The following is a 24,870-nucleotide window of genomic DNA, read 5'->3' on the forward strand; positions in this document are numbered from 1 at the left end:
GTGGCATTTGGAATGTGAAGGAGTTGCTCGGCAGCGCTGCTGTGAGGGCGAAGAGATGTCGGCTACGAGGTTCGACTTTTCGCCATCGTTGCTTCTGTTGTTGCCGAAGTGTCAACTAGCGACAGTGATGTGGACAACACGGAAAGCGACAGCACGGGTGATTCAGGCCCGACAGTGGCAGAAGCTGCGCGTGCGTTACGTCAGCCTCATGAATGCAATCGTCGCGACGAGAACAAGGCGCGATAACGTAACTATTCCAAACGAAAAGTATTCTGAACTCCGGCACCCGACAATGAAAAAGGCACCCTGGGACTTCTGCAGCACTACTGCACGCTTGCACGGAGAATACGTAACGCCAACGAGGAATCTGCCATGCGAGCGTTAACCGAGAATGGCCGAGAAGAGGGGGCTGGCTGAAAAGGTCGCTTGCAGCTTCTGTTAGTTTGAGGCCGCCGTCATCGCAGTGAGGCTGCTGTGGCACCAAACGAAAATAACACTTTTGTTGCACAAAGTGAATAAATACTGCATGATTTTTTCCCCTTTCATCGCACTCTCTCATGCTAATTCGGTTAAACAGTACGACCGTTTAGTACGTACTTTTTCCGAGCTCCGGCCAACAATGGTTTAACAAGGTTTCACAGTACCTTCGCCATTTGCCAGCTGTGAACAAAACTGGTTTTTGTTTTGAAATGTTCATAACGAGTTTTGCAACAGACTCACAAGTAAACATGTTCGAAAGCTCATCCATGTGCAATCAAATCTGAATGGGGAAGCAGCCGCAACTGATTTTAACGTGAGTGTGTCCGGTGAGAGTGATTGACAGAGTGACCTTTTTCTCAGTTATCAGATTAGCCATCTTTTGTAGAAGACAAGGTGTTCATTCCATTGTCTTCGCATTCTTTGAGTAATTAGTGCATGTATTTAGGGATAATCATTTTCCATTGCAGAAATAGTAAATATAAACTATTTTTAATGAAGTCGAAACTTTTTCTCAAAATTTCAGAAACTTTCTGAAAGAATACGAAAAAAAATTTGCTCCAGTTTAACATTTATGGGAATTTCGCACCCCTATTCCCAGCACTTAATGCATGATTTTCCTGGATGTTCGAAAGGTACAGAGCAAAGAAAAATAATGTGGCTATACTCTGTTTCTAATTGGCAGGCAATGCTGTAGAAGCTATGCAAAAGGTAGCGGTAATAGAAGCCTCACTTTGCGCATTTTGCGGTACAGTCCTTTTTTTATCTACAATGCTTTCTACAGAATAATTTATATATTTGCAATCGTACCTCCAACACGTGTACTTGGAAATTCTTAAGAATCCTCGTGGACATAAGGGGGAGTGTATAGTAAGAGTTTTACAAATGTTTGCCTTGAGCACACACATTTTGTGGGTACATTCACATTTTATTTATTATGATTTACTTTCAGACGCAGCACACGAGTAGAAGCAAACTTGGAACAGCAGAGACTTACTAAGTGCACGAAATATCACAATGGGTGTTTCAATGACTGCTCTTGCCGATTCAGCCTACACAAGGAACCTATCTTAAACCTCTTCGAAGCATGTACCCTTCTGGCATATGGCCTCTTGCATTGACACTAGAGGATGATGATAATACTTGGCGCAGCCAGAGCTTAGTTTTTGATATGCACATTTTGCAATTTTACCCCGTCCCATCTTTCGACTTCGCAACTTTCCCGAGAACCAAATTCATTTGTTGTAAAAATTGACGCAACATTAGTAAAGTCGTAGAACAAGCCGTAATTCATAAACATTACTGAAATATCATGAGGGTTGGCAGGTATGACAGAACTACAACCTACTTCATGCCAGATTGTACTGCATATGATGCTCTACCATCAGCCATATTTATGTCCCCTGCATGATAAAGGCCTCTCCGAATAATCGAAATGAATTTCCCAATCTTATTGTGCAACTTAATTCTCTGTAATCCACAAATGCACTTCCTTCCTCGTGGCACCCATTCTGTAACTAATGGACCCCTAGTTGTCTGCAACATGCATCACATGACCAGCACAACTAAACTTCATCTCAATGTGATGAACTGAACTTTACAGAAATACCCTCCGACTGCTTATAATTTGAATGCAAATATATTTCAGTATTACGAAGTTCGGGATACCAAACTTTCTGGAATAATGATCGTTATTCAGTTTCCGTGTCGTGTTAACGCCTCAATACTACAAATATTTATTCCGAAATCTGGCAATTCTTAGATTGCCGCGCATCCTTCATGACAGCCGGAACTGTAGACTAGCAGACAAGTCGTAGAAAGTGAACGCCGCAGCACATGGGTTCGGAAAATCCAAAACAGTGCCGGAGGAGAAAAACACAGTAGGGGACCTTTTGTTCCATTGTGGAGGCAACCACGGATCAGGTTTTGCGAGCACGTGCTCCGCCCAGATATGCGTCGCCTAGCAACGGAGGCATGTCTCTTCCTCCTTTCCCCCCTTCCTACGCATGCTACTTTCGTTCACCTATCCTTCAGAGGCCGTACCAGCTACGGGTGTGGAACAATGTAACCTCCGTGCTAGTGGGTATGTCACACAGTCACACTTGCTTGCGCTTTGAAGCAGTTCAGGTGTCCGCCTCGAGCGAGACAGTTGCAGTGTTCATGGCAAGGAATGTGAAAACAAATAAAGAGAAACGTCGTGCTTTGGGGAGGCAATAGGGAGCTTCCTCTTTGTCGGTGGTTTTCTTGGCGTCGGCATGTCTTTTCTGCACGCCGTAGTGAATGGCAGCAGAATTGATGGAACATAGCAACAATGTCAGGCTGAGAGCCAACAGCAACATTTTTGTGGCTACTAGTTCCTATGGTGACAACTGATGAACTGATGGGCTAAAGGATGGGATGGTTAATCCTGGAGTGTTCAATATAATGACCTGTCAAAACAATGACCAATATGTTGCAGTGCCCTAAAGTTCATTATAGTACAGTGAAACCTCTTTACTACGAGCACCAAATTAACGAACTTTTCAGGAATCCCCAGCTGACTTAGGCTTCCAATCTAAAAATATTTCTGTACTATCAACTCCAGAATACCGAACTTTTCAGAATAACAATCGTTACTCAGCTTCCGTGTCATGTTAACAATGCCTCAGAGTACTATGAACTAATATTCAGAAATCTGGGAATTCTTAGATTTCTGTATATCCTTCACGGCAGCCAAACAGTACGCAAGCAGACAAGGCACACAGCAGACGCCATGATGCACGGGTTCGGAAAACCTGAGACGGCACTCAATAAAAAAAATGCCAGATTAATTTTTTCTACATCTATTTTAGAGGAGAAGACACATAGTGCTTTGCGAACGCATGCTACAGAGGCCTAGCAACAGAGGCGCGTCTCTTCCTTCTTTCTGCATACGCCTCTTAACTTCTAAGGAAGGAGAAGAGTTGACTATAGAATTCTACATGTAATAAATACTTTTTGGTTGGAAACACCACCTTTATCATAGTTAATCTGGTTTAGCATCCCAAACCAATGCCTGGACTAATAGAGATGCTAAAGATGAAGGCTCTAGATTAAGGGTTTCTATGGTGTTCAGTTGCATATTTAGCACGCTGGCATCTCTTCTATTGTGTCCCTTTCGTAATATGGCCATGGGGGCAAGGAATGATCACCACTGAGGCGCTATGGGCTGTGTTATAATAGACTTAAAATGGGACAGATGACTGCTAACCAAGGCAGGATAAGATTAGAGCTCTTCTTTGACATATCATTAAGGGTCTCAGTCTGCTTGCATACCATCAGCCAAGTTGGGATACTCACTGTAGTGTGCTGGCGAGTCTGGCAAGGGGATGGCGACATTTTTTTTGGCATCAGTTGTGGTCACCCGTGGTGGAGTAAGCTCTGGGGAGGAGTCATCTGAATTAAAGAACAAAATAAATGAATACAACTAATCGGAAGCAGTTCATCACAAGACATGAACAGCTTTGGACAAAGACTGCCTTGGATGTCTCACAACATGGCTATTATCACCACTAAATGTTCCATACTGGTGCATAGTACTACATGTTCCAAGAAAAATTGTATTCGAATGTCAAAAAGGTAGACAGTTGGGATAATTGCAATAAATTAATGCAAGATATCAGAGCTGAAAACTATCATAAGGTGAAGAGAACAGAGGACATGAGAATTGTGTATCTGAACTTTCTATCACATTGTTAGATTGCGAGACATAGTTGCTTGCCGATGTATTTCTTGATGTCACATAATGGCATATCCACAAGCAGGTTGCATTTCCTTTTGTGTTTTGCTCCTAATAAAGATTAGTGGTCAGTGTTCGAAGTTTTAGAAGAGTGCAAAATTTTTGAAGTAGGTATATGTATTATTCTAAATCAATGGACACAATTTGGAAGACATGTATTATCAATCATCAATTTCAGTTTCAGTAAATCACATTACCATGAAAGTGCTCAGAGCCAAGTCAAGCCAAAGACCAATCCATTTACAGTCACTGACTTGATTTTCGCACCTGCTTGATTTACTTATTTACTACAAATACCTACAGCGTCCGAGTTGGGCATTATCGTGAGGGGGTCAATTACAAAAATAAAGGTCAAAGATTGAACTTTGCAAAAAACAGCATCATATCAGCTATGGTATTAAAAATACAATCATCATAATTGGTAGAGAAAGACAACACATCCAATACTAACATCCGATAATAAAATCTGTTACACAATGCATAAAACGGCACACTGGAAATATTGCCTAGAACAGATTCATGTAAAGTTCTCTATGGCAGATGAAAAAGTGGGTGCAGACGCTACTTCATCCGGGAGAAAATTCCATTCTGCAATTGTTCGCAGAAAGAATGAAAACTTAAATACATTACTACGACTTTGGTAGGCCCTTATTTTCTTGGAATTGTCACGTCTCTTAGACTGATAATGAGGTGGTTTTAAATATATGTTCTTACCGATTCCTGTATTACCGGTGTTAATGTTGTCTAAAAGCTTTAACCTGATTATTTTTCTGCGTGTGGACAGCAACTTCCACCCTAGATTTTCCCTGATTTGCGAACCTCTAATTTTGTAGTCTCAGATGCCCGTGACGAATCTTGCAGCCCTTTTCTGAGTACGCTCTAACTTATCTTCAAGAACTCATGTGAAGGGGTCCCATGCTGCGCAAGCATATTCTAACACTGGCCTAATATTTGTAAGATACAAAGCTTCCTTCAAAGGTTTGGGCGCATACTTGAAGTTCCTCTGGAAAAGGTGCAATAGGCGGCATGCTTTAGAGCTTATGTCAATGTGGGATGTCCGGTCTAATGCCGTAGTTAAAGTGACGCCCAGGTATTTGACTTCTTCAACGCATCGCACTAAACCATTTACAGAGTATGTACTAGGAACCTTTTTCTTTTTGTTCGTAAATTTAACATGATAACACTTTGCTACGTGTTATCACACACTCATTTCCATATGGGACAACAGGAACAAATTTTTTCGAGATCAAACTGCAACACACTTGTATGTTTGGCACATGACACTGGATGGTACACAACACAATCATCCGCATACAGTGTCATATTTGAAACACAGCCTTCACTTAAATCATTGATAAGTATGAGGAACAGCAACAGCCCAAGGACAGACCCTTGAGGCACACCTGATAAAACATTAACCGTTCTCTACATCGCACCGTTCAGAACCACCTTTTGCTGCCGTTTATACAAATAACCTTTAAGCCAATCGAAAGGTGAATCGGGGAGGCCAACAAATGACAGTTTGTGCAAAAGCAAGTTATGCGGGACTACATCAAACACCTTTCAAAAATCAATAAAGATAGCACCTATCTGTGTACTACTGTTAAAGCCGAGTGCAACGTCATGTATAAATTCAGTAAGTCAAGTGGTATAGGATAATTCCATGCGACATCCATGCCGGGTCAGGATGAAAAAATCACGGTCATGAAGGTGCTTAGTAAGACCAGAGTAATAAGACCAGTGTTTTACAACAAACAGATGTCAAAGACACCGGTCTGTGTTTGCTTGCCAAATTATTTCACAATCGATACAAGGGCACCACCACCTTTACTGAACCAATGTATAACGACGACGAAAGTTTTGAATGGCTGACCTTGGGTGCCTTGTTCTATTTTTGTGCATGTTCCGCATGCACCATGCAGTTAAAAATGGCGGCTGTGAAGAAGGCACCGTTCAGGTTGTTCGCAATACCCTTACTCATGATGTAGTTTCTCAGCTACCTGAGAGCCATTTGGCTGGTAAGGCCTGACAGCAAAGGCAGGTAGGGTAGTGGGCGGCAAACCGATGTGGGAAGTTAACACCCACAACTGATCAGGTCCGAGATTGCACCCATGGGCTAGACTGAGGGCCAATAAAGCAGAGAGCGTGCCTACCAAGTTCGTTTGTGCACTTACTACATGGAACAGGTTAAGCTTGCGTGTAGACCGAAAGCATCAAAATGAATTTGTGCAACACAGCCTAAGCTGCCAGCACCACACTTCACAGCAGTGGCCTAGCGGTAGAGCATCCGCCTCATATGCGGGAGGTACAGAGTTCAAATCCCGGTGCTGCCAAAAACCCACCGGCCTTTTCTAATGGGTAGAGATGTTTCTTGGCCTGGTGCTCGGCTTCTCGCGGTGGTCAACATCTCGAAAGAGGGCCCAATAGAGGTTTACAAGTTGTCCGAGTGCCTCCTGTTCAACCACAGAAGGCCTTGTTGAAGAGCATCCGCTGTGGGAGGCAAGTGCTGCCACCGGGTACTTACCGTTAAAATAGGCACGCTCCCAGTATGGTATTCGGCCATTACAGGACCTCAACGCTTGGAAATCGTCACTATGGGAGTGGCCCAAACATCACTTTTTTGTGTTGGCAAGGGTTTCGACAGGCATTTAGGGAATAAGCCCCTTTCCCAAGCGTATCACTGGAAGCCGAAAGCTAGGCTGGGGTACACTTGTGCCCATTTGAATTAATAGGTGCCCAGCGGCAGAAAGAATCAAACCCACAACCTCCCGCAGCCGAGATGGGCGCATTAAGAATACCTTGGCTTGTAGTATGCTGATGCATCTAGCGCTAGTCACATGAAATCTTGCGAATGAGTAGGTACAGCCGAACCCGCTTATAACCGATATTTTCTTAAAACCGGTATCATTATAACAATGAGAAGGTGCTGCATCGTCAACTTTTGTATGTTTTACATCGTGACATAGCCCGCTTACTACAATGCCCTAATGCCACATTACCGGTTGTAACGATCAAGTCTGGCTGCTGGGTTTTCGTTTGAAATCCTTGAAGAGAAAAGAAAAGAAATTGTAATCGCTGAACGATGGCCCACAGCTCTAAGAGCTGCCGTGCACTCATTTTCCAGCCTTTTTGCACCTCTCTCGCATTGCCCTTCTACCCCTCTGAAATCTAATGGGCTGCGGCCATAGCTCTACGCTATGCCACCCTCTGAAACACGAATGGACCCCGCCAACTGTACTGCTTCCAGATTGCTTGCTGGCTCCTCATTCAGCGAAGTTCTGCAAACAGCATAATCGCTCATGTTGGTTGCGTCAAAATCATTCCTGGCCATGTGGTTTCTCAGCCTCGTCTGACTCACCATCGAAACGGAAGATGGCTGATCTGCCCGCTGATCATCAGTAATGCACGATGTTGCTGGTCATAAGAAGGCACACGGCTATAGATTTGGAAACTAAGTGCTTCTAACCGATGAGGCGATCGTCGCGAACATGCTTGCATCAAACAGTGACAGCGACGATGGCAGCGATGATGCGGCAGCGCAGGCTGCCTCAACATTGTCCTCACAGGAGGCCTGGCAGATGATTCAGTCCCCCCTGGTGCTTTATTTTCGCGAGGAACCTTCCGTTGCACTACATGGAGCACCTAGATGCCTTGGAGAAAGATGTCGGCAAGCTTTGCGTAAAGCATGCAAGGCTGACAGACATAGGGTTTTCTCATGCAAGCCAGTGAGAAGTAGGTGGCGAGAGGCTTGTGGCGATCTCGCCTCAGCATTTCTTCTGGATTTCTCAAGCTGACAGGCTACCGCGGCAACCTTCTCGTATTTTTTTAAAGGCCTCTTTTGAGGCCACCAAAGCGATGCCTTGGCAGAGCTCGCATATCGCCTGCCACCCATAATCCCGCTTTGAAGTTTATATAGCAGTGCCATTCTATAACATCGACAGCCGTGGCTTGTTACATGCGTTTGGGGCGCCCAGGAAGCAGTTAAACGAGCGAACACAATCAGCAGCCGGATGGAGGAAGGTGGTGGGGAAGGGCACTGGCCTCCCTGCCATTAAATAGTTTTCTAATAACAGCTCCGCCATACCCCCTTTTTCATTTTTTCATGCAACCCGGTTATTATGATTATCAGTTATAACAATGGAATTTTTGAGGCACTTGAATATTGTTGTAAGTGGATTCGACTGTATCCCCAAAAATGGATATCTGAAAACACTACAAACTTTTTTCAGTGACTTTTGAAATAAGTCACCTCTGCCAAATCCAATATATCACTTTTTTAGGTGGTCCCCACTAATTCTGCATTATCAGATGGCAAATGCTTTAAAGGCTGAGCCATGCATAGCGTAACATTTAACAGCATGTTCACACAATACATTTCTTAACTGTTACGTCTTCCTCTCGCAGTCCCATGGAAAACATTAGAAGGGTTCAACTATACCATCTATATGCAGAAAAATGCATAACTATAGGCTAGCCCTAACGACACGGATCATCTGTGTTTGCACGTTATAATGTCAATAGTCCATACTATGCAGCATCTCTTTCAATATATGAGGTAATGAGTTACAATGAGATATGGTGGTCATACTGCGACCTGTGTTTGTTCCACTATGACCAACACTTGGCATGGCCCAACGGGTTGCACAATGAAGGCGAGTCTATAGGTATAGTCGCACATTTCGAAAACACTTACCATATTGCAAGATGGGGGATTTGTAGTCCTCTACGCAGTCTTTGAAGGGACTTCTGTACTTTTCAAAGTCGGGCGAGAAGAAATGGAGTTCAAACGGCGGCAGAGGGCTGTAGGAGCTGCTACTGGATAGGCTCGTATCCCCGTATTCATGGCCAACTGAAGGTACGATGCTCTTTCTTGACCTAAGATTTGGAAACAACAGTGACAAGCAAGGGGGAGGGTGAACACTTGAAATTTCACTATGAATTAGTTTTTACGTTTTAGTAGAGTTGGGTAAACATAAGCATTGTTGAATACAGATATAGTAAGCACTGGATACAGTGAACTCTGGATAAGCTAAACGGAAGTGCTGGCTAAACAGAACGGTGATATCAACTTTAGTTGGCAGCCCACTGGCACAATGTAAACAAACTTGGGTTAAACGTAACCCATCTTTCTGTGAATTTCGGTTAAATGGAACTTTAACAGAAACTACCACCTCCCTCATAGTTGTATGGAAAAGTAAAAGTTCAAGGAACATGTTAAAGGGTGATGCTATGTAGAGTGAAGATAACCCAGTCCATCAAGCAGTAGTGGGAAGGTAAATGCATATTAAAGATGGAGAAGTTGCAATGGTGTTTCCATCACGAGTACTCCAATAGGCATTTAATGATTCCCGAAGAGGAAGAGAGCAATGGAAATGGTAGGCTCTTTCAGTTTCATTAGCACTACTGTTGCATTTACAGAGCCAGAATTAAGGAACCCTAGGTAACACTCTCACTACCTGTTCTGAAGAGATTTGAAATTATCGGTAGAGTTCGTGGCGAAGGCCATGATTCTCTTAATGAAGACAGATATTACAGTTCCAGTGTGCATTACTGTTTCCAACCAGTCGGCAAAAGATGCAGTTAAAAGCTCGAAGCACTTTTTTGAGCACGAGGACTGCACAGAACTATTGGGTATCCTTCCGTGCATGCACATTACGTTGGCACATTACCTTGTGCAAAAGAAGCGAAATTAGAAGAGCCTTTTGAATATCACAGTAACACTAGTAACCCGTCCAGGTGCAAATTAATTTTGTTCACCTAAAATTTATTTGGAATAATAAAAAGCTTAGAGACGCAAGTTTAAGAGTTTTCAATTCTTTAAGAGTTTTGTCGAGCTTACAGAATGTGGACTTCATGCAAAAACTCACTACAGGAACATCAGAAATGAGAACATCTCGTGTCTAGCAAGCTAGCACCTATCCAGCCACTTGAAAATTGTGACTGGTGCAAAACACTGAAAACAAATTGCTGTTTCGCCCGAAAGGCAAAGCATCGATTACGATAACAAATCAGTAGATAGCTATATGAAGTAAGGATACTGGTTTTATTGGATGTATAAACTTGTAAACATTTACTTACGAACTAAATTAGCAATGACATAATGTGTAAGCACGACTGAACAAGGACGCAGAAAGAAACAGACACAGAGACAGCTCTGTCTCCGCATTTCTTTCTGCATGCTCGTTCAGTCGCGCTTACACATTCTATCATGTATTCAAATGAACTAGCTTGCCAATGTGTTTTAACTAAATTAACAAGCACAGTGTCACGTGCACACAGGTCAACATGAACACATTTGCTCGACGAGCACAGAAACTCGCTGTCGAAATGCTAGAGTGACGAATCGTGGCAGCAGCAGTGATCGAATTGACTTTTGTGCATCTCTCGATTCAATGCGAACGAAACGTTGAAGGCACAGCACATGTATGCTTGTTCATGTATGCCACTCCTTTCTATAGTGCCTTCTGGCCAGGAAAGCACTTTAATAAGTAAATAAAGCTTCGGCGACCCTGAAAGGCTTGTCTGCACGTGTCCGTCATCCTGAATGCACAGCAAAGACCTTTTCGAACTACATAACTGCACCGACAAATGCATCTGTCTGCATCGGCATGGCAACAGGCCCTGAAAACTCACTTCTGAGGAGCACACATCTTCGTCTGGCTGGCATCCGTCAAGGTAGCAACAGATGCTGTGGCAGCTTCCTGGGGCTCACACGCTCGATCACCTGCGCAGGGCCCTGGCAAGATGACATACCAAATTTACTCAACTCTAACATGCCTTCGATTGCAATGTGCGCCTAATTTTTACGGCCCAGAAAAAGAATGCAGTGTCCTTGACTGTTCACATTGTAGGAGAGAAAACAATGTGTTCCCACTTCAAAAAGAAAAACCTGTTGTGTCCGAGGCACAGTGGACCAGGTATTACTCAGAACACCGTCGGAGGCCTCTGTATCACTACTGTACAAACTACCCGGAGCATGTCGTGCTCGGTGGCATCCGTGGCATTTGAAATACTGCAATTCTTAAATGCCTTGCCAACAATGGCAGCCTAATAAAATAATATATTCAAACTAAATATATCTGGCACATACTGCAGCCCACGGGTAACTGGTATAGAGATAGTACTATATACAAAGAAGAACTCACCAAGCCTGGCACATGACAAAGTGCTGCCGACGGAAGGGGACGAGTGCAGTGTTTCAATGCAACTCCCGACTTGCTGTTGGCTATGTGCAGTGGAGCAGGCCCGTGAGATGCGAGGAATTCGCGAGCTGGGAGAGGGAGTGTTCATGGGCGCAGGTATGCCAAATTGCTGCTGGCAATGCTCCGACGCTGGTTTGACGACGGCGCTGCCAACTGTGAGGGTTGACAGGTGTCAGCATGGCTCAACAGCAGAGGTTGTACTACAGGCAGATTCACTCTTAAGAGTAATGCCTCACCATTATAAAAAGATTCGCAGCAACTTAACTTCATGTCATCTTGTCATGGGCATTCCATTGAAAGAAACATACATTAAGTCCATTCTATCAGCACCATATCCAATGGCACTGACTTGGAGGATAACCAAGAGGTGAAGGATCGCACAATGAACAATGGAACAAAAATGGTAGGCATGAAGACAGCGGTGTAGGTTATAGAGAAAACAAGTAGCTGATAGAGTTCTGAAAAAAAATTTTAAGGGCTTTATGTGCCAAAACCACAATATGATTATGAAGCAGGCCATAGTGGGGGGACACCAGAACAATTTGGACCACCTGAGGTACTTTAGTGTGCACCCCATGCATGGCACCACAAGCATTTTTGCATTTTGTCCCCACTGAAGTGCGGCCGCCACGGCTGGGATTTGATCAAGTGCCCTCAGGCTTAGCAGCGCAACACCAAAGCCACTACGCCGCCAGGTTGGGTGATACTCTAGTTGAGATTAAATGTCTCCTCACAGGGTTGGGGCGTATGAACAAACAAGTGTGGTGCTTAAATCGCACACTGGTAATCATGTCGGCGAAGCACCAAACTGCTGTACGGTATGAAAACCGCGAAAATTTCAAAGGAAAGCCCACGTGCCCTTCTTTGAGGGAGCCCCGCCCGCTACTAGAGACTGAACACACATACTGCCTGCCATGCAACCAATTTACATCGACTTCGGTAAATCATCCAGTGCAGAATGCACAAAAGCGCCACTGGAAGCAGAGAAATCGAACTAATGAGAAATAAAAGGGTGGCGGGGTTGCTGAGCTAAAGTTGATGTGCCTAATCTCCTTTACAGGAAAAGGCAGGGAAAGAGTGTCACGCTTGTGGATGCTAGTAGAGGCAAAAGGAGAGAGCGTCAGTAGTGAATGTCTGCTCCTGGAAGCAAGGTGACACGACGTTTCCACTTCTGTCTCCTCTAATAACGAACCAATTAGAGAAATTATTGTGGTAAAATGCCCCCTGGGCGTCACTCAACAGCTTCTAGTGTATAGCCAAAATAGATAAGTGGTTCAAAAGGTCACGCCGCGTAAAGCAGATAGGTGGTCTATTAGAGTTAAGAGAGTTAGGAGAACGAGAACCAAGAAAAAAGAAATTCGATTTCAGGAGAACACAGGGTGGTGCAATGAGAAAATTGGCAGGCCCAAGGTAGAATCTACTGATTGAAAATAGGGATAACTGGTGATGGATGTGGAGGTCATCGCCCTGCAGTGGAATTAAATGGCCAACAAAGATGAACATAAACTTAAAAGAGGAATGTAACAGGTACATTTGTCTAGGTCAATTACAGTGGAATCCGATTGACACGTTCCTCGCTGTTGCATTTTCCCGTCTGCTATGTCGCGCTTTTGGAGTCCCGACCTAAATCCCGCTGACTCCTATGTATTATGTTTCCATTTGATACAGCGCCATTCTGTATATTCCTGCATGTTATGTCGCATTTAAGTGGCCACCACATAAATAACGGTGCAGGGCAACAAGCGACCAATTGATTGCAACAAGTGACCAGTTCATTGCAACAAGCGACTAATGTTTGAAATAAACGAACAAAGTTGCACAAGCCAGGCACTACACAAACATTGAGAGAGAGCATGCAAAGAGCAGTTGGTGAAGTATCTGAAAAAGTGCGCATCGATTAAAGCTTTCTAGGAACAAGTACAGGGCTGCATTCAGTTTGGGGCCTGCAAGGGTCTTATATGCATTTCTCAATGCCGGTTCTCTTTAATCAGCTTCAGTGCAGCAGAACCGTGTTACGCGTTGAAGCACACAAAAAATACTGCAGCAGGGGCCATTGTCGCGGAGCACCGCACGTGTACCTTAATTATACTCGTGCGCACGTGCCATTCCTGGTCACAGTACGAGTACCAACACAGAGAACTGAACTGGCCGCCACTTGGACTGTTTCTGACGTTGCGCACTTTCTCACGGATATGTTTTCTCGGCTGGCACATTTTTTTTTTCCACTGTCCCTTTGAAAACGTGTCAACAGGGTTTTACTGTATTCACAGGGGGTCCCAATCAAGATAAGATAATTGGCAGAAGACTTAAAATGGGTCAGAATGGGCAGACTAAGTTGTGACCAGCAGCTTAACCCTGTCCTTGAAAAGGAAAGTGTACGATCCCTCAATTATACCCTACTAGCATACAAGGCAGAAACTTGGATATTAAGAAGGAAGCGCGAGTATTTAAGGACAGTGAAATGAGCGATAGAACAAAAAATGCTAGGCATAACTTTAAGAAACGGGAAGACACTTCTCACCCCTAACCCTATTGTGACAACCACCTTCACCTGCCGTACAGTGCATGGGGCATAGTGCCATTGGAAACATATTGCATGCCTTCAGTAGGCGATAACCCAAACACACCACCATCAATGTCAAGTTTCACTCCGACAGCAGCCGGTGTTACCAACCAGTTCGATTTCCTTTTGGTTTCTCAGCCGCTGCCTTAAAAAACTGGAATAGGAAAACAACAAAACGTATCTCGGGATGCCAAGCAACCACCAGTTCGTTTCACGTCGACTTCTCATGTTGCAACAATTTGCACGACGCTTCACATTACGTAGATGTCAACTTCATCCAATCTTGTTTTGGATTGCACGTTTTCCCAGTTAGTACATTTACCTCACATGGATGGGGTTTTACTGCAGTAATACACTGTATGGTTAGGGGTGCCATGTGGCACAATTTTCACTGGCACGGCCGGTTTTGCCTCAACGGCTGCCAGTTCGACTTCCATACAAGCACACCATTTCGAAGTTTTATGGTTCCCCAAAACTGGCACTCTATAACCTGCATCGTACCATGCATAATTCTTAAAATGTTCTTTAATTCCTTAAGCATATTGTCATTATATGATTCGATGTATTCCCCGATTGTTCTTTGGCGGCTACAAATATGCCTAACAAATAAATACAGTTGCAAGAGCCCAAACGGTTTAAATTTTTTTTTCAAAAGGCCTTTCAGTGTAGTCCGATGAGGCAGAGTTTATGTTTTTACAATAAACATGACCCTGCCTACCACTCTTTGTGCTTGGTTTTTCTTGCCCAGCAATGGATGCAACCTTACGTATGGTTGCTTGGCTGTGATGACGTAATAACATGACACACCACGTCAGTTTCATTGGGCCATTGTGCACGGCGTGGGTCATGTTTGACAACTCATTGGAAAACTAAAAGCTGTGCAAAGCAAAAACTTATGCATGAAGTGTGGCATTGCACATGCATACTTTTTTATTTTCACAGTGAAGCGACATTGGAGAGTTTCAAGTTTTTCATCTGGCAATGCCAACATGTGGTGGCATGGTCGGTGTCGAGGAGGCCCAGGCGCTTTGTGGAGAGCAGAGCCAATGCATTTAAGCCAGTGCAATGTACAGGAACATGCATCAGATGACCACTTTTTCGCATACCCGATTTTTGGACACCTTCACGGCATTGCCAAGTACCCAACAGGGCCAACACACAAGGACGTCTGAAATTTCGGATGCTGAAACCCTTCACCATCGCGATTTTTTTTTTACATTCAGCCATGACCGCAGGTCTGAAATGGCATTACTTGAAGCCACTATTACCGCTGTCTTTATTATCTTGTAGCCTCGAACCAATGCTCTTTCTTGCATGCCGATATGCTGGCAGCTTTAGTAGTAGTTTTTTGCTGTAGTTTTAACGGCGACTTTGACACCTCACTGTGAAAGTGGACAACTACCAAGGACATGGTGCGTACCGTGCGGAGACATTTCTGCAGGCAATGGGCGTGCTTGCATCAGCCCCAAGTGCATATGCTCGGCAATCGGTACACATGGCTTGATGTGCTGGGGCAACTCTGAAGCTTGGCGGCTAGCGATTTCCATAGGCTGGATGATGGCGAATGGCTGTCGACACTGGTCCACAAAAGGTACGAAGGAGGAACCTGCAGAGGCCAGTGACAATAAGTGCAGCTGACAGGAAGGAGTAAAACTTTAGATAGTACCTTATTACCACAGATTCTCAATCTGTAATCATGTTGCCAGTGCAATATAAACAGGACACAAAGACACCAACACCACATACGCTGGATTAGAACTGAAATTTACTAATCAAGAATAAAACAGCATTATTACTATGCATGCCTTCTGCTAATCCTCCAACTGAGACACTCTTGTTTGCGATGCTAACATAAGTGGTGCTGTTAACATAGCCGTATTTTCCATGCGAAATGCCTCAAAAGCAAATTTGTTAGGTTCCGATTGAAAGCAAGGCTTGGAGTGGTGCCTCATGCTGGCAAAGGATGCCGAGTGCGAGTGGGGCTATACCAATCCAGGTAAAACCAAATTAAGAAAGCCCACTAAGCATCAACAAAGACACTCCCTCACCAGAACAGGAATTGGCCTCCCTGGTGCAGTATTCGGCCCCTACCTCCCTTGCGATTCCTACAATTAATCCATGGCCCTCAGTCCCCAGCAGCTGCGGAGCATCTGATCAAGGCGGCGGCCAGATCTTTAATGCAGCAGAGGGTGCCAAGAATCTGGGTCCGGACAGGCCGCCAATGGAAACTGGCCCGGTCAACCTTTAACACACGCACTCTGTCGAGCGAGGCTAGCTTAGCAGGACTCTGAGGAACTATCAGACATTGTTTGCAATGTCATCAGCCTTAGTGAGATTAGAACTGGAGAGGCATACATAGTGCTGACTAACGGCCATGTCCTCTGCTATAAAGGGCTCCCACGTAAGAAGCAATACGGGGTAGGATTCCCAATCCATCAGGACATAGTGGGCAACATTGATGAATTCTACAGCATCAGTGAGAGGGTAGCAGCAGTCGTAATCAAACTCAATAAGAGGTATAGATTAAAGGTAGTACAAGCCTACACTCCAACATCCACTCACAATGAAGATGATGATCATACTTTCTGCCGATTCCAGCATAGTGCAGGATATAGATGTGTTAGGTAGGGTAAAGTGCAGTGATCATAGGTTAGCGAGGGCTAGCATTCACCTCAATTTGGAGAGAAAGAGTAAACTTGGTCAAGAAGAAACAGGCCAACCTAGATGCAGCAAGGGTAAAAGCAGACAAATTTGGGCTGGTACTTGCAAAGAAATATGCAGCCTTAGAACAGAGAGATGATGATGACAGAGGTAATGAATAAAACGGTAACGAGGCTGGCTTCAGAGGCAGCAGTTGAAGTGGGAGACAAGGCACCAAGGTAACCAGTAGGCCAGCTCTCCCAAGTAACAAAGGACCTAATAAAGAAGCGATAAAGATGAAAGTGTCGAACTCGAGAGATAAGACAGAATTCGCAGAACTGTTAAAACTGATCAACAAGGCAAAAATAAATTATATTCGAAACCATAACGAGAGAGACTGAAGAAGTCGTAAGGAAACTGACGCAGCCTGAAATCGGTGAGGAAACTTTGCATAGGACAAACGATAATGTATGCACTGAAACAAAAGCAGGGTAATACCTATCAGAAATCTTGAACGTATAGTAAAAGCAGTGGAAGAATTCTATACTGACCTGTACAGTACCCAGAGGAGTCGGGATACCTCCATTAGAAACAGTAAGGAACAGGATACAGAAACTCCGATAACTAGCGACGAGGAAGAGTGGCAGGAGAAGATGGAATAACAGTCGATTTATTCAAAGATGGAGGAGAGCTTGGAAAACTGGTGACTTTATACGAGGTGTATCGACGCAAGGGTCCCAGAAAACTTGAAGAATGCAAACATTATACTAATCCACAAAAAGGAAGACGTTAAAGAATTGAAATATTATAGGCCCATTAGCTTACTCCCAGTATTATATAGAATATTCACCAAGATAATCTCCAATAGAATAAGTGCAACACTGGACTTTAGTCAATCAAGCGAACAGGCTGGCTTCACAAAGGGATACTCTACAATGGATTACATCCATGCCATTAATCAGGCAATCGAGAAATCTGCAGAGTACAATAAACCTCTCTATATGACTTTCATAGATTACGAAAAGACATTTGATTCAGTAGAGATACCAGCAGTCATAGAGGCATTACGTAATCAAGGAGTACAGACCTCATTCATAAATACCTTGGCAAATATCTACAAAGATTACACAGCCACCTTAATTCTCCACAAGAAAAGTAGGAAGGTACCTATAAAGAAAGGGGTCAGACAAGGAGGCACAATCTCTACATTGCTACTTGCTGCATGCTAGGAAGTATTCAAGCTGTTAAAATGGGAAGGCCTAGGAGTTAGGATCAGCGGCAAATATCTCAGGAACCTTCGATTTGCCAGTGACATTGTTCTATTCCGCAACACTGCAGACGAGTTGCAACAAATGCTAGAGGACCTTAACGAAGGGAGCATAAGAGTGGAATTTAATATGCAGAAGACAAAGATAATCTTGAGTAGCTGGGCAAGAGAACAAGAATTCAGGATCGCCAGACAGCCGCTAGAGTCGGTGAAGGAGTACGTTTACCTGGCTCAATTACAGGAAACCCTGATCATGAGAAGGTAATTCATAGAATAAGAATGGTTTGGATCGCATACGGCAGACATTGTCAGCTCCTGACTGGAAGCTTACCATGATCATTGAAAAGGAAGGTGTGCAATCACTGCATTCTACCGGTGCTGACACATGGGGTAGAGACTTGGAGATTGACAAAGAAGCTTGAGAACAAGTTAAGCACCACGCAAGGAGTGATGGAACGAAGAATGCTAGGCATAACGTTAAGAGACAGAGAGCAGTTTGGATAAGAGAGCAAACGGGTATAGCCGATATTCTAATTGACATTAAGAGAAAAAAAATGTGCCTGGGCAGGTCATGCAATGCGCGGGTTTGATAACCGTTGCACCATTAGGTTTACAGAATGGGTATCAAGAGAAGGGAAACACAATCGAGAACAGCAGAAGACTAGGTGGAGCGATGAAATGAATTTGTGGGCGCTAGTCGGAATCTTGGTGCAGGACAGGGGTAATTGGAGATCGCAGGGAGAGGCCTTAAGTAATTACTCCAGCTCCCTGCTTAAAGGCCACCTGCATTTAAATTTTGGACTGCATCAAAAGCCCGATTTCAGGAAGTGTATACAGAGCTGCCTTCGTGCGCAATTTTTTTGTTTTAAACACAAGTGGATGCATCACAAAGAGCGAGCAAAAATAAACATTTCTGAAACCAAAACGAAGAGTCCAGATCCCACGCATTGTGAGAATCGTATCAAAAGCTTAGTTGAACATCACAATAAGAGAAGCTCAGTGAATTTTGGCAACAAACATGTCCTGTAGTCATACTTAGCTATGGTGACAAAACAAAGGGACGGTTTACTGAACTTTACATTTGTTGAAACAAACAAAAGGAGCCAGAGCCTAATTTTTTTATACGTTTGGAAAGTTCACATAGTAAAACAAACCCAGTTCTAACGAACATGCTTGTGCTCTACAAATGGTTTGATAAATCCGGTAATTCGATATAGTACTCAAACTTGCCTGTAATGAGCTTATGTTTGTGATGAGTGTTATGTATGAGTCTGATATCTCTAGAGGAGAAGCCAGAAAGGAATCAAATTATCAAAAACAAAGGTATGCATGGCAGGCAAGCAGCTTTGCCTGTGCTAAGCATGGCGTTCTGAATGCATGAAATTGCACTTCCCTCGATGTGCGCACAGTACTGCTGCAGCGCATGTACTACTATAAAAATTCATTCTGATGCATCAGCCAAGGTGGCTCTTCAGCTGGCAGCAGACACAAAGTGCAATATGTTACATTGCTAATGCAAATTTTGTTTACTATTGTATCTTTTTGTAAACAACCCTGCTAAAATCCCCACAGTGTATCGCAGTATTAACAAATAAATGTTCAGTTTGTTATGAGGAAATTATTTTACATGAATATACAAGCTTTGCATGTGAGATGCAGGGAATGTAGTGTACTATTCTGGTTAAATGCATACGCACTGTACATAGAGAGCCACAATTCATTTCTGTGTCGCATTGGACACAACAAACATGTCTTGTGCCACTGAAGATAGAATTGGAATTCAGCAAATATGGTTGTGAGGGAATGATGACAGTGCAGCTGTACACTACTTTATCGGGCGTAAAACTTCTATGTTCATTGTCAGCTAGCAGAGTGCAGTCTCTTTTGTGGGTAAACTATTCCTATGCAATGCGACTCACGCGCCAAGCATCTCAAAGCACTAGCTTGCATGAGAGAAGGTGGTAAGGGTGTTTGTCTTTCTACACATGCTTCTGCGGCCTGGTGGGTAGAGCATAGAGGTGCTGCACTGGAGGACACTGGTTTGAAACTCAAGTGGACACGGAATCTTCCATTCATCGAGAATGTTTACTCAGCAAGACGGATGACAACAAAACAAATCGAACAATCAAGACAACAAAAGTGATAAAGTGCGTCTGCAAAAAAACAAAAACAGCAAACGAAACTTCCCCATGATGCGCAGTTACATGCATATGCAACACAAAACTTCAGCAGTCCAAGTATCCAAACCAGCACTTCATCACACTTCTACAATGAAACCGTTAGTCATTTTACTCATGTTAAGCCAAAGAAAAAGTACCTCAGACTTAAATATTAGTGCCCATAGAATTATTAACAAAAAATATAGTCTGGAACTAAAGTTACTTGAACATGACCCTCATATTTCAGTCCTCAATGAAACTTGCTTGCACAGCGACATAGACGATTTAGTCTTTCCTTCTTATGAAGATTTTTGCAGAGACAAACCAGGGGCAGGGGCGTAGCAATCCTTGTTAAATATTCAAATGAGGCAGTAGTACTTGACTGCTTTCGTGATCTAGAGTGGTTACGCTTAAAAATATCTTGCTGGAGACATAGCTTCATCCTGATAGCATGCTGCAGGCCACCTGATTCTACTTTTGATTACCTAATTAAATTATGAGAGTACGTAGTTCTGCCTAAATAAACTTTTCTTGCTTGGTGATCTTAATTTACCCAGCATCGATTGGGAGCGACTACAACGAACTAGCAAATTCAACAAAATATGAATATTGTGTTTGATACGTAATATGCTCACTCATGACCCAATTCAAGTTCTCAAACAGCCCACTCTCATCCAAGGTTTATCTTTCTCAATATTACATTTGGCCTTCATAAGCCGGGATTTTACCGAACACACTGTTATAGTTGAAAAAGGTTTATCGAACCAACGTCTTATGTATATGTCAATTCCTCAAGTAAAGTTTGTTCCTCATAAAACTAGTAGCAAGCGCTACTTAGATTACGAAAGAGCTGATGATGCTTCTGTGATTGGGCATATGGAAAATTGCCTAAGTGAATTTGCTGAAAAGCATGATAATGTATCTTCGCCATGGAAAAGGTTGCTGATATGTGCAATTATTGTTTAAATATGTTCGCACCAAACAAGTGAAAGTGCACAAACGTACACCCTGCATAATGTGAAAGATTATTCATTTAAAGCAGAAACTAAATGGAGCTAAAAGGTCAACTCCCAATCCTATTGTCATTTTTGATATCGAAGATGCTCTCACATGAAATGCACAAGTCTAAGGACTTCTTTTCCACAACAACTTTACCTAACTTTATAAAAAATACACCAAGAATATTTTGTGATTACTTGAGCGATGCTGACAGGCATGTGACGAAGGTTTCGGTTGGTGTTAACTGTTACAGATCGACAAGTTATCGCTGAGTATTTTAATATTTTAATACTTATTTTACTAGAGTGTTTTCAAAAGCAAGTACACATGTGAATCTGCATCAAGGGGCATTTTAGCACTCCAGGCTTGTTTTATTTCATATCACAGTGTAATCTTAAAGCTGTTACATCTGTAAACAAAATCGATTGATGGCTTGCCCAATATCTTTCTTCGTCGTTATGCTGAAACTATCGCTAAACTTCTTGCGATTTTGTTAACTGTTAACGATTTTGTTAACACTGTTAAATGAGAGGCTACCAGATTAATGAAAAACAGCTCAAGTTATACCCGTCTAAAAAAAGGTGACCGTTTATTAGAAAATTACTGCCCATGTTCTTAACATCTTTTTGTAAATTATTGGAACATGTAGCAAAACGCATCATTCAATTTCTTGAGGAAAACTCCATACTACCAAGCTTTTAACACAGACTTAGAAGAAATTTTTTTACAGCAACACTTGGTCACAGTAGTTCCTTCATTTGCAGCATGCATAGATAATAATGGAGAAATTGACACAATACTTTTAGACTTTAGCAAGGCATTTGATAGAGTTATTCATGAAAAATTGCTCAATAAACTCAAATATTAACCTTCCCGACATTTTGGTCTCTTGGGTTTCCGATTACCTACATAAACAGTTTGTTTCAGTTGATAGTTGTGATTCCTCCAGTCTTCCTGTAACATCAGGTTTGCCTAAAGGAAGAGTTTCGGGACCCTTGCTTTTTCTTTATATATATATATGGCATTGTCTCTGTAGTTACCCTTGGAACTCAAATTATTTGCGGATGATGTTTTATTTAGTGAAATCAGAGGTGTAGTTGATCAGGTTGAGTTGAATTCTAACCTTACTAATGCACTGAAGTGGTGCACAGATTTTGGCAAGACTGTTAATACCGATGAAACTGTTTATCTTTTTGTAATGCTTAAGATAACTCTTAAATATACTTATACCTTAACATCTCTTCCTTTAAAACAGGTTACCAGTTACCAGTACCTAGGAGTGACAATCACTAATGACTTCTCTTTGAATCTGCACATTGACAACATTTGCTCGTTCGCTTCCTGCAAACTTTGTTACTTAAAACAAACTTTGAAATTCTCCTGCTAAGGCCAAACTTCTTGGCTATTTAACATTGATACGACCTAAGCTTGAATATTGCTCTATTGTTTGAGATCCTAACACTAAACTTAAGATATAAAAAGCGAGAAAGGGTTCAGCAAAAAGCTGTCAGGTTTGTCTACTTTAAATTTAAGTACACTGATTCTCCTCCTGAACTCATGAAAGCTGACAACATTGAACTACTTGAATCAAGAAAAAAAAAGTCTGAATTTTTAAAACTTAATGGTAAAATGGCTATTGATCAGACAGTTTCTTTCTCCATTGCCTGCAAGACCTATGAGACATTACCAAACACTTTCAAACCCCTTACTTTGCAAGAACAAACATTTGTAAGTTTTCGTTTTTTTCTGCGTTCTGTGTCCAACTGGAATAGCCTAACAGAACGTTATGACACTGTATGACTAGGTGATCATGTCTGTTCTGCAGGTACTATCATGTTTCTATTGTTCTGTTTTTTTTTTGTTTATTAATACAGATATATCATAAATTGTATTTCCCATCCTGCTTGGACCAGATTGGTCTGCAGTATGTAATAAATAGATAAAATAAATCCTAGGGAGGTGGGCAAAGCAAGGTTCACTTTAAAGGATGTCGTGATTATCGCTTACCAGAGGTGACGAAAAATCAGAAAAATCAGTATAAGCATGCAGAAGAATTTTGAAAGTGATGCACTGGGATTTAAATCATATCTGCAAACCTCCAGGCACACACATCTGCTTAGATGATACTTAAAGGTTGCTGATAAGAAAATTTGGCCATTACCTTCCTGCATAACACTTGTCTGTCTTCCCTTAAAGCGTGTGTCTCTTGCTGAGCTAATTCTCCTCATGAGCTATGAAAGACTAATGAACCCGACAGTTAGTCCTTAGCCACTCTTGAAGTTTTGCCAAGATTACTTCAACCGCACATACAGAATTAAACGCTAAAAGGAAACAAAGTAGAATACTCCTATGAGCAATTATGCGACAGTACCATGTCATGTCGCGATGAATTTGGTCACTAAAGGCGATGCAGACTGATCTACGTGTATTAGGAAAAATTACACCCATGTCACATAAACTGCAGACAACGAAAACAGAAGTATGCACATAATTAGTCCTACAATGACTCGTTTCACTCCGTAATCTGTGTGCTGCTAATTAATGACCAATTTAACCAGAGTGAAATTTTGTTGCAGTTCGAAGAAAGGTGACACTCACCAGCCTTCAGGTCAGCTCTGTCAGGAGTCACCTGGGAGAGAAAGGCAGGTGGAGGCAAGAAACAGAAGTGTACAATGACAAATATAGTACCACTGAATTTTTCTTTACAGTCAAACCTCATTACAATGAAGTCCCATCCTAAACAAAAATGCCTTTGTTATACAGTTGATTTTCGTTAATTTGACTTTGGAAACGCCGACCAAATTGATTGAATTATCTAGTGGGTCGAATTAAAAAAGATGCACAAAAATGCCAAAACACACCTCTGATTAACTTGGCAGTACTTGCCCGATTCTAACACACCCCCGAATGAAATGTGCATCCGCTTCCTACATGTCGAAGTAGAAATTTAACGCTCACCCGATTTAGCTAGAAAAATGGGCAAGGGTCAACCACATGTCGCAAAATGGCAGCAAGTTTGCTAAAGCCTCGCCTCGCCGCAATGCAGCCATGTTATACAGTAAGGCATACAAATGAGGCAAATGCAGCTTTGGTTTCGTATTCGATTGCACCACGCTGGTAATTTCAGGCCCAATTTTTTCGGCAAAATAAAAGGCGCACTTTAGAGTCAGCCAAATACTGTAATCAGACATTGCAAGCTACGATTATAGGCTTGAAAATCTTCCTAGGGCAAGCTGAAAATAAGTGTTTTCAGAGGGAGATAACATGTGTTTAACACATTCAGCGTCCCCTAAGCTCCACTGAGATATGCTGCCACTAACAGGGGTCGCTATTGCATTCAGCATAGGAGTCAAGTCGAACCCTGTGAACCTGACGATACCGACCTGACAGGTTCAAATTATCCAGCGGGGAAAGCAAAAAAAATTTGCTTTTGCGAGAATTTTATTGTAGCAAAATGAGAAAGCAAGGACAGGGAATACAGCGCAAAGTGAAATTTTACTGTAAAAATTGAGCCGACTTTGGCGAGCCTTGCTCGAGGCTATCTGGAACAACGTTGCTGATAGTACAATTTGTGCCCCATGCTTCGCTCAGCGATCACTGCACTCATTCTCAACCACTAATTTGCGGGAATATGATCACTTTCGCAAGATTTTACGTGACCTGGCACTGGATGTGTTTGTGTTTACGACCAACATTGTTTCGAGCTCATAACAGCGTCCGTCCAGTAATGAGAACACTGTGTCAACACAGTGCCAGTAATGCTGTTGCCTGTAGATATCAATGCATTCAAAAGTGACAGGCCAAGA

At 42.7% G+C, this 24,870-nt stretch overlaps 1 protein-coding gene across 5 annotated transcripts in view; it reads right to left on the reverse strand.

Moving 5' to 3' along the window:
• LOC126522364 (uncharacterized) overlaps positions 1 to 24,870 on the reverse strand; it is an 81,426-nt gene that overhangs the window by 21,327 nt on the left and 35,229 nt on the right. For 3 of the 5 annotated variants that reach the window (XM_050171102.3, XM_072288766.1, XM_050171101.3), the window contains 6 exons: positions 23,663 to 23,693; positions 15,420 to 15,605; positions 11,380 to 11,589; positions 10,868 to 10,970; positions 8,928 to 9,109; positions 3,796 to 3,891 (listed from right to left, as the gene is read on the reverse strand). In XM_050171102.3, the coding sequence (XP_050027059.1) occupies positions 3,796 to 3,891; positions 8,928 to 9,109; positions 10,868 to 10,970; positions 11,380 to 11,589; positions 15,420 to 15,605; positions 23,663 to 23,693 (808 nt within the window). The remainder of the gene's footprint in view (positions 1 to 3,795; positions 3,892 to 8,927; positions 9,110 to 10,867; positions 10,971 to 11,379; positions 11,590 to 15,419; positions 15,606 to 23,662; positions 23,694 to 24,870) is intronic. The other 2 variants (XM_055066381.2, XM_055066382.2) reach the window with 2 other exon arrangements.

Source organism: Dermacentor andersoni, chromosome 6 (genome assembly GCF_023375885.2).
Source record: "Dermacentor andersoni chromosome 6, qqDerAnde1_hic_scaffold, whole genome shotgun sequence".
In the NCBI taxonomy this organism is placed as follows: domain Eukaryota; kingdom Metazoa; phylum Arthropoda; class Arachnida; order Ixodida; family Ixodidae; genus Dermacentor; species Dermacentor andersoni.